At 42.8% G+C, this 17,778-nt stretch overlaps 1 protein-coding gene across 3 annotated transcripts in view; it reads left to right on the top strand.

Moving 5' to 3' along the window:
* Positions 1-17,778, top strand: part of CCNI (cyclin I) — a 35,745-nt gene that overhangs the window by 3,471 nt on the left and 14,496 nt on the right. For 2 of the 3 annotated variants that reach the window (XM_064510447.1, XM_064510445.1), the window contains exon 2: positions 12,747-12,903. The exons of the other annotated variant lie outside the window; for it this stretch is intronic. In XM_064510447.1, the coding sequence (XP_064366517.1) occupies positions 12,790-12,903 (114 nt within the window). In that variant the 5' untranslated portion in view covers positions 12,747-12,789. The remainder of the gene's footprint in view (positions 1-12,746; positions 12,904-17,778) is intronic. 3 annotated transcript variants of the gene reach the window in all.

Below are 17,778 nucleotides of genomic sequence, written 5' to 3'. Positions count from 1 at the left end.
AAACCACATGCAAACTATAACAAATGCACAGTCTTCTAAGTGACTGTGGTTTCCAGGAGTTACAGTGCATTTCACTACTGGTCCATGCTGCTGAAGCTTTCCTACAGATACACCGTAGGAAAGAAATGCTTAATTAGAGAGTGGGTGCTTTTATTAATAGCCCTAGGTAGAGGTTTTGGAGCATTTTGTAACCCGTGGCTCACTTGCTATTGTCTACCTCATTATACTCATACAGAAAACAGAAGGTTTGCTAACCCTCAAAGGTTGCACAGCAAGTCACCCAGCGAGTGGCATTAGCAGAGGAAACCCGTAGCCATCAGGTACTCTCTCCAGCTCCTGCCTGGGAAGCCTTATGGAAGTACCGGGAAACAGAAAAGGAAAAGTACCAGTTGAACTGGAACATGTGGGGGAAGAAATGGAGGCCATGTATTTCGCCTCCATTAATCTGCAAGGTTTGCTGTAGGGATTGGGTTCATTCTACTCCATGCAAGTCCAGTGTTTCACCTATCTGGCATCTGGTTCACAGAGACTTTCGAATAGTTGTGTTATTTTTAAGTGGCTATTAATCCAGAGAGAAGAAAACTTCAGGGGAGTGGACAAGCACTGTGGATATGCTTTTGCAGTTAGCAGGATTCTGGGCACAGAGTTGTGTTTCCTAATGTTTACCAACCCTTTCCTACATTTGCAGCCTACTGTTAAAACTTATGGCAGAGGAGAATTTGGAGAAACTTTGAGGCGTGCAAAATTGCTTTGTGTGTGAGGAGGAGAATAGTTGGGGAATTGTATTTCAAGCTTTTCAAGCAACTAGGAAATGAAAATTTATGTGAGGGTGACCAATACAGTAGAGATATTAAAATGCATACTGTAGTCTCATAAGTCGTATTTATTTCACAGTTTGAACTGTTAGCTTACTCATACAAACTATCTCTTATTTTCTTCCTTTGCTAACGAGTTGTTGTATAATGATGCTTGAAGCGTAAGAGTAATTGCTGAGTGTTCGCAGTCTGCAGTTTATTTCACAGTCCGCTGTAGGCATGAAGCCTGCTGGAGATGATGGATTTAATAAAAGCTGTGCAGGACTAGCTACAACGGTAGCAGCTCCAGGAAAACCACATATGGTATTTTGACTGCCAAATGATAACCCTTCTGACTCCATTGCCCGCGCAAGGAGCAAAGTGTGAGTAGAAGAGAAGTCACGTATCTCCAGATAGAGCCAAACACGGTTGTGGGATCTGAAGGTCCTCTCATGAAAGGTGCAAAATAAGTATCTAGAGCTCACCTGCCCAGCAACAGGTTATGGCAGTTTTCCTTGCTTTCCATGACTTTCACTGGGGCTAGAGATGATACAAACGGACGGAGGTACCATCACTAAAACGCTCCTACTAAGTGGGAAACCCAGGTAGGCCATCAAGGAGATAGCTTTCAAGGGGGATTCTGGTTAACTGTGCATAGAGAGTAGTTTCTTTCACAATTGAGTACAAAAGCACCTATTTTCATATGACAAAGCAAGGTGAAGTCATTCAGATGCATGGAAAATCTCAGGTGTCTGCTGTCTCAGTGTGAGGCAGATGTGGTCTGAAATTTTCCCTTCCTGTGTGTTTGCTAACTGCGAACATTATCAACACTATTTTATTAACCAGAGTAGGTAGTTGCATTTGGTATGTAATAAGCTGGTCTAAAAGCTCACTCATGAATAACAAGTTACTGCAGATACTCTGTTTTGCTCATCAACCCAGACATCAAACATTTTCTTTACCTGGATGATGGGAGGTGCTGGATGAACCCACTTGCCAGAGGCTTTTGTGCCTTTTTGGTGTTTCTTTTTACCATATACAGCAAGATTCTGTTTCTTGGCTGGGGCAGCCGTTGACTTCAGTGGTGTTCTGTTAGATGAGAACTCGGCCCCCCAAATCTTCAACCTTTGCCTTTCTAACATAATTTTGACTGTAGATCCTGGCTTTTAACTGCTCGTAACTGCAGCCATGCAGCTGAAAAATCTGCTTCCTTTAAGGATGCAACTGCTGTAATAACATTACCATCAAATGCAGCTTGGTCTCCATTTACTAAAGTGAGCTGCATCCCTTTGGAGAACTGCAAATGTGTCTGTACTTGCAGTGATAGGAGCAAATGAGGGCTTTGCACAACCAGGCTTTGCAGAAGCAGCAGAAGGGGAACTCTGGCTTTGCCATTACAAGCAGAGCCCTTGGATATAGTATTTGCAGTTTTATTACTGGCCCCCCCAGCTCCTGAGGTTTCCTTCCCTCAATTTATTTTGGGTCAAGGACTCTTGTGCTTAGGCTGTCCAGAACTGGGGAAATCAAGACTTCAATATTCATACCAGTTGGGCAGGAGAGAGGAGTACATAGGGAAGAGCCAGGACTGTGCTTGTGCCATCCTATTTTTGTGGACAGCTGGAATTATGTCCTTTTCCATATTGTCTCAACAAGAAGCTAATTAGAGAGCGAGCTCACCCTCCTGGAGGATAATTAAGCTTCATAGCTGTGGCTTCTCTTTGGTTAGAGAGAAAGAGGAGACTGAACCCTCAGAGCCTAAGAATGCTGCTCTGCAGCTACTGAGCTGTACTTTATAATTGATCTATTGTTTGAACAGCAGATAATTTCTCATTTCCTCATAATTATCTCTTTTTAGTGCCTTATGCTGTATCCTGATATTAGCTGTAATCACTGATAATTTACCCTGAAGCCAGTCAGAGTCTGCAGAGCAAAATATTGGCCTTGGTGATCATTTATGCTTTCAGATAAAATTCTGTTTTGTTGATGTCAAGAGGAACTGAGCCATTGTAGTTGCACTTTTTTTTGGATGTGGGTGTTAAACTGTAAAAACTTGTTTGGTTTTGTTGCTGTTCATTTATGTTAATGACTGACTAATGCCGAAAGACAAAAAAAACTATTGCTGAATTCTGTTCCTGTGTTTTTGCCCATAGAGGCATTGTATTTATTTGGTTTGAGTGATTAAATTACTCAAAAGGTGGTGCGTGATGGTTAAGACTCTGAATGCCTGTTGGCCCTTGCCTATGGAGAATTAGCTTTTATGTGCGTGAAAGCTTCTGGCACTATTTTATGAAAATATTGCTCAGGCTTATACTTTGTGAGCTTGATTTTCCTCAGAGCGACTTCCTTCAAGTTACTGCCGATTTATAACAAGTTATATTGGTGACGGGAGAGGTGAATCAGCCTCTTTATGTGTTGCTTTTCCTTTTAGGAGACTAACAGTGAGACATTACATAATGCCAGCTTTGTTTTGTTTTGTTTCGTTTTTTTACCTCCCTGCTCTGCTTTTAGCATTTGCAGAGGCTGTGTGTGCCTCTAGAACTGATGAGCCACTTTGGGCATGTAGCTGAGCTATTGCAACTGTGCTGCTTTGAGCCTGAAGCCCACGGCTCCCTTTGCTGCCTGTGTGCACAGAATTTGGTGCAGGACTCTGCTATTGTTTTCTTAGATTTACCCTTCATTAACGTTGGGAACTGCGTAAAAAATGCTGGGCATATTTCAGCAAACACTTGCTTTCTTTGCCCAGTTAGTTGTTTCTTTGTGCTTGTCGTGCACTTCAGTTCTGGACAGGGAGGTAGTACCATCTCTTTGGTGTATGACTGCAAACTGTCCCATACAAGGACTGTCTGCCCTCGGTGTGATTCCCCGGTGCACACGACGAGGGCTCACATTCCGGACTTGGCGGCATGTCTGTTTTGAGTATTGAGATATGGGTGCCAAACCACAGCAGGCCTGGTTCCTACCAAAATATTAGCCTAAGTCCCTTGGCTGATTTTAATAGTTCTTGTGAGGAGTTTACATCTTCAACAGCCATCTTGCATGCATATCAACAGCCAGATGACAAGCCCACGGTGTTGAAAAGCATTTTTGTTGCAAGTATTCATAAAATGGCATGGAGGGGGTTCGGTTTGTGAGGGTTTTGTTTTTGCTTAATTTAATCCATGCAGGCAAACAGCCTCCATCAGTTAATAACTTTTCCTTTGATTTTTAGGTTCAAATAAACCAATATCTCAAAGCAGAACTCATTAAAGTATATTGAGTTTCATCTCCTCTTTGCATCAAACGCATACGTTATCCAGCTGGAGCTGGTCTCCTAGGGCTGGATTCTGAGTTTACCTTTTATCCACAGTTTCCTCGGTATGTTGCCACACACTGCCTCAACGGGGAAAGGAGCTGCGATTCAAGCAGCTTGTCTGCATCACTCAGTGAACTGTGGGACAAAAAATTTCAGGCGCTTGCTGACCAAAGGCACTGCTGGACAAATGCTACTTGGAACAACTCATCTTGGCTGTTAGACAAAAGGAAATGCAAACCTCATCCAATGTTTTTAACGGGAGCCATTAGAAAAGGGGGTAGTGTAGGCATGGATCTGTGCACTTGTGTGTCTCCCCAGCAGGGAAGGATGGTGACACTGTCTGGACATTCAGTCATGCGTTAGTCTTCTACCTTGTCTTTTACGAGTCCCTACTTTTGAAAATACCATTTAAGCTTGAAACCCCAGTATCAATCACCTGTCCCAGTGAAAGAAGTGCAGCAGAGATGTCTTAAAACTGGTCTCTTTTAGACTCCATAGGTGTAGGTGAGAATAAACTGGATGGCAGGCATAGATTTGGGGTTTTTTTTTACAAAACAGTGGCTGTTGAAAAAAAAAAAAGAGAAGGGCTCAAGCCTGTACCTGCAGGAACTCCGCTGTGTGACAGTCATCTGAGAGCAGCTTTATACTGCTACCCTTACCAGTGGCTTTGCAATTTGTCACCCTCCTTCCTGTCTAAAAATGCCCTCATCCAGGCATTTCTTGCCCCGAAGTTATTCCTCCTGCTTTTTTTTTTTTTTTTTTTTTTTTTTTTTGCTATCACTAAGGGATACTATGAGAAACTGAAGATGTTTGTATCTTTTACCACAGTTTTACAAATCTGAAAGTGTGTGTTGGTGTGAGAAATACCACCTGGGCTTTCCTTTCTGAACAGGCTTGTAACAAGCAAAACTTTTGTTCTCCTCACGGCTGCACTTGCAAATAATTCTGGACCAACACTGCCAGTTGTTTGGAACCTGAACAAATGCACAGCATGTGTGTCCTGATTGTTTATAAACAGGTTTGTAATATGTTTGTAGCCCTCAGTAATCATGATTGCACCCTTAATTCCGAGTGGAGTCCTCTCTTTGGTCTCCTGCATGCCTGAAGAGCCTTTCACCGTAATACGCAGAGTAATAATACAGAAAAATCCATTCCGTTTCACTACTCTTCAGTATTCCTTTCTTTCTCTTTTTGGTCCCCCTCTTGTTCTCAGTGGAAGTGGTGCAGGGGATCCACCTCTTTCTTTTGGTGGAGGGCGCTTCCCTTAGAGCAGGATAAGAACAGAAGATGGTGATGGGAAGTGTGCGCTGCTGCTGGTCATGCTGCAGCTCTCTCCAGAGTGAGAAGAGGGCTCCTCCTCCTGTAGTCTGTGAGTGGTACCTGGCGTTTCTGTATTTCGGAACAGACTTAAAAATGCCTCCCTTCCCTCCCATCAAAACATAACTGTTTGTTCTCTTTCTACAGTCACAGACTTGCATTTTTAACTGGCAACTTCATTTAAAATGTTTGAAAAGTTTCTTAAATTTGTAAAACTGTCTCTAAAATGAGGTCAGCTTTATTTGCACTCCCAGGAAGGATCTTGCTGGAGGAAAAGAAGTGGTGAGCGTGTGATGTATATGTGCTTGGTTGAAAGATGCTGCCAAAATATCTTACAGGCTTCCCTTTGTAGCAGGTTGTGGGAGGTAGTGCTGGGTGAGTCATACAGGCAAATGGCAAGGGCCCTCTTCATTTCTCAGACTAAATAAAATTCCCTCTTTTCCAATTTAGGTCTGTTGGCTGTTTATACACAAGTCAAATATGCTGCTTGTTAAGGATGCAGTATTGTATGGTTTACCTGTAGCATGTTTATGTTTCATACTAATATATTTCTCATGGGGATATATATCCTTATTTTTAATGTCTTTATTAATATTAATTCCATAGAAGTCAGTTCATTGCTTCTAATCCACTTGTTTAGATCTTGAAATCTGAAACTATACACACAAAATTTTTTTTGACCAATGTATTCAGTTATTTAACTTGATAAAGATCATACATTATCTCACAACTCTGTCGAGCTATGTCATATCCCTTCGCAAGGCTACAACATGATTTACTTTCTACAACTTCAAAATAGTTGGATGTTGATCTTCACCCCTGCTGGTCATCTGCTTATCACTATTGCATCAGATTGTGCTTTGACGAGTTGAAAAGACAGAAAACTAGACATTGATTTCCAGTAGTGAGGCATTCTTGGGAATTTTTAGCCTCTAAACCACAAAAAAAATCGGCCTCTCTGAATTGTTATATGACACAGAAGCAGTATAGAAATTGCAAAGGAATTTTATGTCTGCTGCTTTATTGTATTGCTTAAATATGAGGAGAAAAATCTATTTCTTCTGCATTGAATCTGTTGCATTTATTTTATTGCATCGCTTCAGTTTGAGAAGAAGACTCTCAGATTTAAACAATGCAGTGGACATTTACCTGCCTGGAGTAAATTTCTGGACCGCCTTACTGACACTGGTGTGGAAAGAGTTAAGCCAAGAGAAAGCCCCAGATACTAAAATTAACCTCCATCCCACCCCCGCCCACAGCTTTGAAATTTCTAATCACAACTCCCAGTTAGCTGATTTCTTCTAACAGTGCAAACTACATTTTGATCATTTGAAATCACAGATGGCTGGCTGGTGCTCTCAGGAATTCAGTCTCCTTCCTCTCCCTCCTGCTTCGCCTTCCTCCCCCACCCAGAAAAATCTGTTGTCAGGTCATCTGTAAGATTATATTATTGCTTGCTAAAGCTGAAGCAGATTTGGCTGCTGGTCGCTGAAAATACTTAACAAGGGCTGCAGAAATGCATGTGGTGGTTAAATGCTATTGAAATTACCCCTCTTGCGCAGAATACCCACTTGGATTTGTGTACAAGATGAAGAGAGTAGTTTTTAAACTGTCTCTAATCCTAGAAGTCTTGTTATTTTTTTTATGAAATGATCTGTATTTTTAAAAAAAGTATGTAAAACAAAGGGAGTTTTTACTAATACACGGAACGATTTTGGTGATCCTATTTATAGTGCAGTCCTATGAGGAGCTGTACTGGCATAGCTGAGTTGCAACTGGAGACAAGGGAAAACCAGGAACTTCATAAACTCTCTTTGCTCATGGATAGTACGTTCATGTAACTATGTCTTTTGTCCGCAAGAGCCATTTTCTATTGTCAGTTTGAGTACAAAGTCTAAAAAATTGCATCCTACACAAATGCAAAAAACCCCCCCAAACTAAGAAGTGTTTCTGCCCAAGTGGCTGGCTGCCCCAGTTACTGTTAACATGAAACTGCTTTGTTAAACTATGTAGCCTGCAGCACTTACAGTGTAAAACTTCAATAGGGAAACTGAAAGTACCTTTTTAAGTAAAGTTAACTATAAGCTCAGATCAAAAAGGGACACTTTTATGAGATGAATTACATTTATGGACCAAGTCAGGGTATTTTTAATGGATAAGCATGGTCTTGAAGATCTCCAGTAGTTGCTATGCTCCTCATAGTGAAAAGCTCTCACACCACAGTTTTGACTCTCTAATTTCAGAGCAAGATTCAACCTGCAGCATGTGGTCTTGCTCACAGGAGACCTCAAAGCAAAGCTGATGCGTTGGCTTGGCTCACTTCCCTTTCTCTAACTTTCCAGCAGTTCTTTAGGGAATTTGAGAGTGGCCAGTTGACCTTACACTGAATAGATTAAGAAAATTCAAGAACAGTGCTTCAGAAATTTCCAAACTGACCACAGGAAAGATACATGGATATCAAGTTTAATTTTAAATCAGGAAAAGAGAGGCTGAACGTTAGAGTGGGCTGGTTTATGGTGGCCTAATCTGACTCAGTCACAGCTGCTGCAGTTTCTTCACGCTCAGGTCTCTCGGGCAGGTACTCAGTCACAGAAAAAAGTGTGCAAAAGTGGCTGACCAAATCTTTGCTGTCAGAGCAGGCTCAGTCCTCCTAGTGCTACTGCTGCTTTCTGTAGGGATGCCTGCTCATGAAGATGTCTTAAAAGTATCCTTACTGCTGATGGGAGCCTTGACATTGCTTTTCTGTGATGCTCCTTTTTTAACATCTCAGTCTGAGCAAGTCTGGACTCTCCATGGTCTTTGCCTAACTTCTCTGCGGTCAGGGTTAGGGAAGCTGTGCCAGCCGTCCCATTTCTCTTCCTCCCCTGGCAATTCTTGCTCTGCAGAGGCTCCGTGTGTTTTGTGAAGTGCTGTGTGCATGTAGAGCATGCTGTAATTAAAATGGTGTGCATTTATCTGATTAAGAGCTATGTAAATTTAGATGCAAACTAGTTTTCAGCCCTCAGGATGCTTGGCGAGTTGCCTGGTGTGCTCTCGGTGCTGGAAAAGTGTGTACCACTTGCTCCAAGGGAAACTTTCAAGCATGTCATTCTTCTTTTTTTTTTGTCTTACAAAGGTTGTTGTGCCTCAGCCCTCATTGAGTTGCCTTCCCAGTTCAGAAAGGAAAGGTTATTTTTTCCTCTCTTCTCCCCTTGGCAGCTCTAGGAGAGCTGCCTTCACTAGTCGTCAGAAGGGGTTCTTGTGCCACCATCTGCTCTTGGTAATTAAGGGTGCTTCTCAGCCCTTTGCTGGGGCCATTTACCGGTTGATACAGTACGGGTACTGTCTGTTTTTGGAAACCTGCTATGTTGGGACACTCTATCAAGCTCAGAGTGTTGACTTTTGACTCTGAGAACCTGAGAAGAGGTGTGTGACGTACAGTCGGTTTAATCGTAGTACTGCATGTGTGCCTACATCCAGTTACTGATTTGCAGCCAGATAAATGACAGGATACATGGCACAGTCAGTTCTTTCCATTAGCCTCCTTTGCCAAGTGGGTAAAACTGTTTTATCCTTGAAACAGAGCAGCTCTCTAGGTGCTCCTTTGCTAGATGTAATAGGTCGTCTTTGCACTGTGGGGGGAAATGAAACCATGTTCAGGATTTTGCTTTTAGCAGAGTGGCTGCTCCCTCACTAGCTGCACCCACACTCAGCAGCTTCTTCCCATGGCAGTAGCAGGGCTTCTTCTCCCCAGAGGAGGACTTTAGCATCTGCACTGGGTGCACGGGCAGGAGGGGCAGAGGGAAACATTTTCCAGACTGTTTCTGTTTGGTGGTTTTCTTCCCTTTGTTTTTTTCTCTTGCCTCATCAGCTTTCCCACTACATGACTTACATACCCTCCTCGGAGAGTGAGTAGAGGAACCACAAGCACCAGTGGAGACAGAGTTGGCCTTAAAAAAGTCCCTGGGGAGGTTGTCAGGGGAGAACAGAAAAAGGGATGAGGGTAACAGCTGTTTTCTGGAAAGGCTCCTGGGGTAGACCTTGTGGCTCAGCCCCTGAGAAAAAAGATGCGAGCAAGACCAAGATGAGCCCAGAGGTCTGTCACATCCATTTGTACTGTGAAGACAGTGGGAATAGTTGCCTGTCATGTCAGAAGAAAAGGTCGCCGAGGATCTCAAGACACTAACTTCTGCCTGGCAATTTTCATGTGTGTTCTCCACTGACTGGAGAAGTGGCTAAATACTTACCTCTTTCCTACAAAAACAAGGAATGACCATCAATATTTCATACTAGAAGAAGTGGTCAGGTTAAATATAGCTCCTGCTTTTTTTAAAGCATGCAGCAAGGAGCTCGCTGTCTCCCTGTGCTCAGTGCCCTGTGCTGGTTCCTGGGTTCAGCCCCGCAGCAGCGCCCACAGGTTTTGGGGTGCTGAGAATGGGCTGGGTTACAGCAGTGTTGCAGGGAGCCGCTCCAAAGGCCAGCTGAGCCGCTTGACTGAGCTTTGGATCCGTTCCAAACTTTGCTGTTTTTCTCTGTGCATATATTTCATCTTGTATAATACTGAGTGCTCACGTAAGCCTTCAAGTGTTGTCTTTTTCAATTATGCACCGTCTCGTGTGGTCTGAGAGGCTGTAGCTGATACCCCAGTGAGGACTGCCTGTTTAAAGAAGGCTTGCTTATGTAGCAACTGATGTTCTGCAGACTCAGTTAAATTAAAAAAAAAAAACAAAAAAAACCCCCCAAAACCAAACTCCATCTTCTGTACTGCAAAGGCCTGGGGAAAAAAAAGCATTTTCTGGGGTTCGAGCTGCCAGGCAGGCCAGCTGCATTCACTGATACAGGGGTCAGACGCACCACTGCTTCTAGTGCCCCAGCTCAACTCCTGTTGAAATCCAGTGAACCTCTGCTGATGGCTCCTCCTCACCATGGTCAGCCAGACTCCCAGTGCTTGCCCAAAGGGCCGGATTATTCACCTTTGCTTGCAATTTGAATCGCTCTTTGCATCCCTGCAGAGGGTGTGCAGCTCATCACTGCTGTTGTGATTTTCCAGGGTTTTACACTGCTTTGGAAGTGTTGATGGCCCTGGAAATGGTTGCTAATCAAAGCTTTGGGAACCAGTCCTGCCCAGCTTTGATGGGATGCTAATGGCTGCAGATGAAACCCTTGGGGGAATGAGCTGGGGCAGGCCAATAGGCCTCTTTGTGAACCTGCCACAGTGCTCCGCATCCAGCTTCACTGGCAACCCCATTTACCGTTGTAGGAGTGTGATCAGCAGCATCCTGAGGTTTAAAAAAGATACTCGTGCAAAAATCAGTAAATGCACATAGACAAACGACATTTAAAGCCACTGTTCTGTGTGGAGAAGAATGTAGTTCCACTATTGACTAGAATCTATCTGGTGAAATGGGAAGCTCATAATACAGATTTTTCAATCTACAGTCATCATTAACTAGCCACTTAGGGGCTGATTGCAGATGGTTTTGGGACTTACCACAAAGCATTTTGAGCCTGTTCAGGCTCATTCGTTGCAATCCTGGATGCAAGGTGTTCCCTGGGGGGGGGGGGGGGGGGGCATTCACCTTGGGTCATTATACTGATGTCTAGAAAGCTTGCTTAGAGTATGCCAAGCTAGTACAGCCTCGCCTTTGTTCATGTAATAGCATTTGTTTTATAAAAATCTAATAAAAAGGGATTTCTGTTCGAAGTTTATTTGCCACTTAAAATCTACTTGGCTGTAAGTGGGACTTGAGTGCTGTGTCATGCCTCATGCAGGTTGTGCGTGAATCGTGCCCATTAAAAAACATTGAGTAACTCTTACAAATTAAAATAAGAAAAAAATTTGTTCTACAGTTTCCCTTAAATCCAAATCCGTGGTGATGCCCTTAATTGTCCCATGTTTAGAGCTGTTGTTATTTATAATCAGCTGATTCTTTTTGTTTTCACTGTGAACTTAATGTTTGTTTTCTCTTGTTCAACATGCTGCTTTATTTCCTGTAAATATGACATAAACTGTTATTAACAAGCTAGTCTTTATAAAATAGCCTGGCTAGGATTTGGCCAATATCCACCTGTTTCAGATTTCACAAGAGCGCACAGAAGGAATTGAGAGTTTAAATACTTTCCCATGGATTTATGCTTCAGGGCTGAATTGTTTTGGCTAAGTGATTTAACACTGTTAAGAAATTTGCAGCCAGAATAATGGTAGGCAGTATTAGAAGAATTTGAATAACCTTTTCAATCAGGTCATCTTCTCTTATTAAAAGTATTTTATGGAATCTGTTGTCTTTAAAAAAAAAATCTTTTCTCTAGTTTGTTCTTACTCTTAAATTCAGAAGTGTCCTGGCATGTTCTTGAGACTGTATGAGGGTCAGGGGAACCTTTTCTTTTTTTGCTTTCTGTATAGCAAGATATTTTGTTTCAGATTGCATACTTTTTGTCATCACTTTTGCCAGTAGAAGCAAGCTTCTCCAAATACTGTAGGCCTTGTAGAAAATTTCACCATTGCTTATGCAGCTTGTAATTAGTTCATGCCTTACAAAGGCTGTTGCTGGGTTTGCTGCTTTTCACCTCCTTTAAAATACATTTCCTATTTAAAGTTAGGTGCCATCTAATTCTCTGGATCTAACATTTTCAGAGTGATTAGACCCAAGAGTAACCTTCCTGAACTCCCTAGTACCTTTACATTGTAGGTGAAATGGGTTGCAGCTTCTGTGAGAAACTACAAACCATCCTGCAGAGGGAAAACATTGACCTTTTTGTGGGACTTCAGCTTGTAAATCGTTTAAATTCTCAAACAAACATTCTTCTGTTTTGCACAGAACTTCCTGTTACTGAGGAAGGTGCTAGGGTAAGGCTAGCACGAAGCAGACTCTGAGGCTGGGATTCTCGAAAAATGCTTGAGTATCTTAGCTTTCCCTGAAATGACAGGTAGATTGGTTTTAACTTCAGTAGGATTTAGACCAAGACTGCCTACTTATTAAAATCCCCTTTATATTTCCCAAACAGTTTGTCTTTTTCCTCTCTTCAAGTATTTTTCATTAAACACCCTAACTTGCTGCTGAAATGGGCGTAGTCTTGTCTAATTGCCTGCATAACTGTGAAGCAGAACACCACCGACTGGCAGGACCTTCCACCCCACATATGTGTTGGAGACCTGTGGACCATTTTTGGTCCAGCATTATCCGAATTTGAGCTGGATTGTTCGGGCTTCCTTGGATAGGTTTGCCAAGTACCTGGTAGCTATCCATGTTACAGATAGGCCTGTTCCATTTCTTGCAGCTTCAGTCGTCTTTGTGCTGTTGTTTTGCTCTGTTCGCCAGATAGACGTGGCTAGTATTTCACTAGACTGTCTTTTGGTCTTGCAGGTAGCTGTATCCAGTTGGGTGGCAGGTGGATCCAAGGGTCACCATGAAGTTTTCAGGACCCCTGGAGAGCCAGAGGTTGTCTCTCCTTCTGGAGACGGCAATCTCTAGAGAAGCTCAAATGTGGAAAGCACATGTGCCGAAAATTCAGCCCAATCAGGTAAAGTGCCTTCTTCACATCTTTTATCTTAGTAAAGATTCTGTCAAAGGCATGAGAGTATTCTCTGGTGTATTTTTTGGTGAACAACTGAAGCTGTTACATGAGAAGTCACCTTCCGTTTGGGAGCTGGGAAATTACCCTGTGAAGTAAGTACTGTTTTATTTGAGGAACATGCCCACAATCAGGGGTACAAAACATACTGTACAGAATGCAGTGCTAAATCTCTGCTGTTTCTTGTGAAAGCACGTACTTATATTGCTTTAATTAAATTCATTTTATGAATTGCATGAATAATTAACTCACATTTCCAGTGGGCACCTGCTGTGCAACAGTTTTGAAAAGCAACTTAATTTTGTCGGATTAAGTTCGTTAATAATACCGTTGAAACGCTGGTTGCTTTCCACATGAAGCGTCTTCTGACCTGAACCGTAACATGCTATTTCATGAGAAAGCCTGACTTTGCCACCTTTACTCATTTTGAGCCAGGTTGTTAACTAGTGTAAATCATCACAGATTTGTAGGGTAGGCTACAGTTGTATCAACTTAAGCCAGCTGAGGGTCTGTCTTGGTAAGGCACTCTCTACTTTGGGAATAACCCCACTGATTTTTAGTAGGACTACTGATAAAGCAGGGTGCAAGTTAGTGTCGAGGGAAGCAGAGCTGGGCCCCTGGCCTGTGTCAGTGAGGAGCGTGTTCTCCCTGCCCCTGTTCTGTAGGAACAAATGTATTTTTAAAGGGCTCAATATTAGTTTCATTAGTCTACCTTAAGGTGTCTGAGTAAGTGACCTGGTTTTCGGAGGTGTTGAGTGTATCATGACTGTGGCTGACTCGAGGCCACACACATTTTAAGACCCTTGTTTATGGTAAACCAGCCTGCTGTTCTGTGTTGGCAGTATCCCTGGGGTTAGTGATTATAATGTAGTGAGATAAGATTACAGTATAATGAGATAGGTTAGGGATTCAGAAAGTGTAACCAAACCAGATTCTTGTGTGAAGATTTCCCAGTGACAAAACTCCTGCATTTTTGCCCTTGTGAAGTTGATTCTGGGTGGCCAAGAACTCACCACCTCCATTAGCCGTTCTCTGTAGCAATCCCTCCCTTGCAAGATTGGATTATTGCCCTTTGAAGATGATCTTCCCCAGCTGTGGCATGTTTGAGTTGTCACGGCAGCATAAGGACTGACCTCAGTCCTCTCTGCGGTGAAGAGCCCTTCTCTTCCTGCCAGGGATCCCTGTGCTCTTTCTTCCCATGGTAAAGAGATTTAGGGCTTTACCTGGCATGGTGTCAAGGGGCCTGGATGTCTCTGAAGTTGAGGTTTCGCAGCATCTTGCGAGATGTTGTCCTTAGTAGTAAATACTCAGGGAAGTTAATTTGACTTTTGGCTATCTGCCAAATATCAGACTGGGGCGCCAACTCTGTTGCCTTCTGCGAAAAGTCAGAGTAGGATCAAGTATGGAAACAGTATGATGGCTACATCCATTATAAAATTTGTGCTCGATAAAACACTCTCAGTTCTGGCCTGGACGGATACCAAGTTTGTGCTTTTAGTGTTGTGCAATTATGTCATGATAATGAAGGATCTTTTCCCCCCTCCTCCTCTTCACTTTGATGATAAAGTTGAGATTCATACTTAGGAGTGTTTATCACCATAAGGTTTCTGTTCCTGGAACTTCATGAGACTTCCATCTTCAGAACTGTGTTGTCTCTGTAACCATTTTTTGCATTTTCCTACATATAAAGTCAAGATGTTGACTTTATCAGCTAGAATGTCATAGTATTAAAAGTTTTCTAGCAGTAAAAAACCATTAAATTGGGTTGAAGTCTCTATGTGTGTATGTGTAAAATGTGCAAAGGTCAGATTTAAAAGAGAACATAAACACAGCTGTCTGCTCGGTGGAAATCCTGGCTTGCACAGCGAGGGTATATCTGAAAACCCTGGGTTTGTAATCCTGTAAAATATTTCTTTCTATTCCTGTAGTTCATGACACGACTTTCAAACTGTCACATTTTCTTTCAGTTCTGCAGTATTCATTTTGGCAGTGCTGCAATCAAATAGTTCAATGCGAATTATCCTATTTTCTCAAATATCTGAAAGAGGGTCATATTCCGTAACATCTATTTGCTTCTTTTGAAAACAGCGTCAGTAGCCTAAAAGCTCACTTGTATGAAATCGTTGTTTATTTCCCATGACAGTCAGGAAATCTGCATCATTCTGTGTATCAGATCTGGCAGCTTGAAGCATGTGTAACTTTCCATTCCTTGCTACAAAGGTAGACTGACTATAAAATGTGTTGTAATGAAGTAATCTGGTTTGCGAATGAGAAGATATGTGTGTGTGTACAAAAAAGCTAATGATCAGATTAGAAACACACCTTAACTATTTTTCAGGAGTGAACTTTCAGTTTGATTCTTGGAGACATTTTCAATTCTAATGTTTAAAAAAAACCCATAAATTCAGTTTCTAAATTTGTTTGTGTCAGAGTTGAGATCTTTGAAAGGAAGGAAGAAATTCAAAATTACAGAAACAGGAAGGCTTCATACTTTTAGTACAGAGTGCAGAATCTGTTGGGGATTTCTGTTCTGATACCACTGGCTCCAGGTGTTATTATAAATATACCAAAGCCAGATGTCATAGGGGCTTTCAGGCTGAAAAACTAGCTGGACTTCATCTGGAACCCCCTTGATTTTATTAGTGTTGCTGAATGTATTTGGTCTTTTCTTTCTCTTTGGGTCATACAACGTGCAGATGACATTCAGGAAGTTTCCTGTGATTAAGACTTGAGAAATCAAGCCGCAAAGACTGGTCAAAGGTTTATTTTTGCACGTTATCAAGTAACTTTGCAACAGAGACATGTTTAAGCCAAGATTTTTGTATGTATTGTTTTATAGAAATACAGCATCACATCTACTATTTCGCTTTCTCTTTCTGCCTTCTCATTTGTTCTGTGTACATCATGAGGAATCAGGAGACCCCAGTTCTTTCCCAGTTTTTTCTACTGTCTCACCACATGACCTTGGTAGGTCTTTTAACCTTCTAGTGCCTGTTTTATCCTGTGGGTGAATCAGAGACTGATATTTCCTGCTTTGCAAAACACTGTGAGATTAATGCATTCAGCTCTCCTGATATGCAGAGCAGCGAACTCTCTCCCCAGCGTGTGTTTGTGCACATTATTTTGCAGATGACGGAGGCTGTGCTGCTTGAGCTCTTTGTTGCACCGCTAAACCGTAATCACACCCTGCAAACTGGCACTTCTGAAAATCACCAGGAGAGCACCTCTGATTCCAAACCGGTGCAAGTGAGAAACAGCCCAAGGGGAGTCATTTCGGGGTCACTGTGTGGTAAAAGCAGCATTCCTGGGACCCAAATAAGGACCAATTTGGCCCCAGTGTTTATAGCTGCCCTTTTTAGAGGCCTCCCAGTCCCAATAAAGGTTACCTGCTCCCAGCTGAGCAGGAATATGCAGAACCAAATGAGGGAAAGAGCAAAACGTCTCTGTCTGGGACAGCAGACATAAAAAAGAATTATCAGGTAAAGTGTTTTTCCTAGATTAGGCAGCAATAAAATTGAGTAATGTTGGAGTTCACAGCTAATATCTTTTAGGACTGCCTTTCCCAAAGGTCCTAAGGTATTCTCACGGGGTATTTGTACCGTGCTAGCACTCTGGAGCCTGAGTCGTGGCCCCCGGCCCTCCTGTCTCACATAGAGTGAGCGTGGAGCAGGTTCCTGCAGCAGCGTTACTGAGTCAGAGGCCACAGGTGAATTCAGGTGTTGGTAAGAGGGAAGCAGGACAGCTCTGTGTGCTTCTCACCATCGTGGAGGCCACACCAGCAGCTTTCTGACACTGTGTCTAGGACATGGGGGTCTGGGCACTGAGGTGAGAAACAAACAAATGACATATTAGCTGTCCCCAGTATTGGATGTCAGTCTGTGCGTTTTGGGCGAGGTGCTGTAATTCCCTCCCCTGGGCAGAATTGCTGACCTCTGCTGTTGCTCGCTGTGGAGCAATGAAATGACAGACATGGAGACTGCGGTGCCGCCATTTCGTTCTGCAGGATGGCCAGCTACAGCCCCAGCGTGTTGACTCGCCTTGTGCCATGGTGTTAGTTAACATACCTGGCTGGACTCCTTCACAGAAACATCCCGTTCTTTGATGCTGCCTAAAGGCATGTTCATCGATAGAATAAGCAACAGACAGCCTATTTCTCCATAACAAATCAAGTAATTGCAGGAAAGAGTTCGGTGTGATGTACCTGCACTTTGCCCAAGGAACAGACAAGCTGACATCCCATTTGCTTCCCCGTTTTTGTCTTAAACACATTTGATTCGGTTCTGTAGTTCTAGCAAGATAGTTGATTTTATATTTGTGCTGATACAAAACCAATCAGTTTACAAATTTTGCTGTGCTCCAGAAAACTGGGAATTGGCATCACATCTTTTGCTTGAAAAGAAAATACAGGTTTGTCACTCAGATATGGGTTGTGCATAGTGTTAACAGTTTTGCAAATCTGACAGACCGGTGCTAGTCTTCCACTTTCCTATTTTGAGGTTATATAGGCAGAATCCTTGGCCTGAGGCCTGCGCAGCTTTCTGCCCTTTGCTTCGGCCGCTCTCCCCATGGATGGAGATCCTTGCCCATGGAAGGCAGGAAAAGGATAGGTAGGTGTGAGCAAATGGCTACAGCTGTGCAGGGCAACTTGTAACGGTTACTTTAAGGCTACGGTGTAGCAGTACTTTGTTTCTTCACTCTCAGCAAAACTCTGAGGCACTTTTGCAAAACAGTTTTGCTGGTGCTTTGTGGGGTGTTTTCTGCACAGCAAAACTATTCTGAAATCCCTCATGCTTCATGCAGCTGCCTCCTGGCTTCCTGCTGTGG

The sequence above is a fragment of the Dromaius novaehollandiae genome, chromosome 4 (assembly GCF_036370855.1).
Source record: "Dromaius novaehollandiae isolate bDroNov1 chromosome 4, bDroNov1.hap1, whole genome shotgun sequence".
Lineage (NCBI taxonomy): Eukaryota > Metazoa > Chordata > Aves > Casuariiformes > Dromaiidae > Dromaius > Dromaius novaehollandiae.
This window is presented reverse-complemented; position numbering and strand designations above follow the sequence as displayed.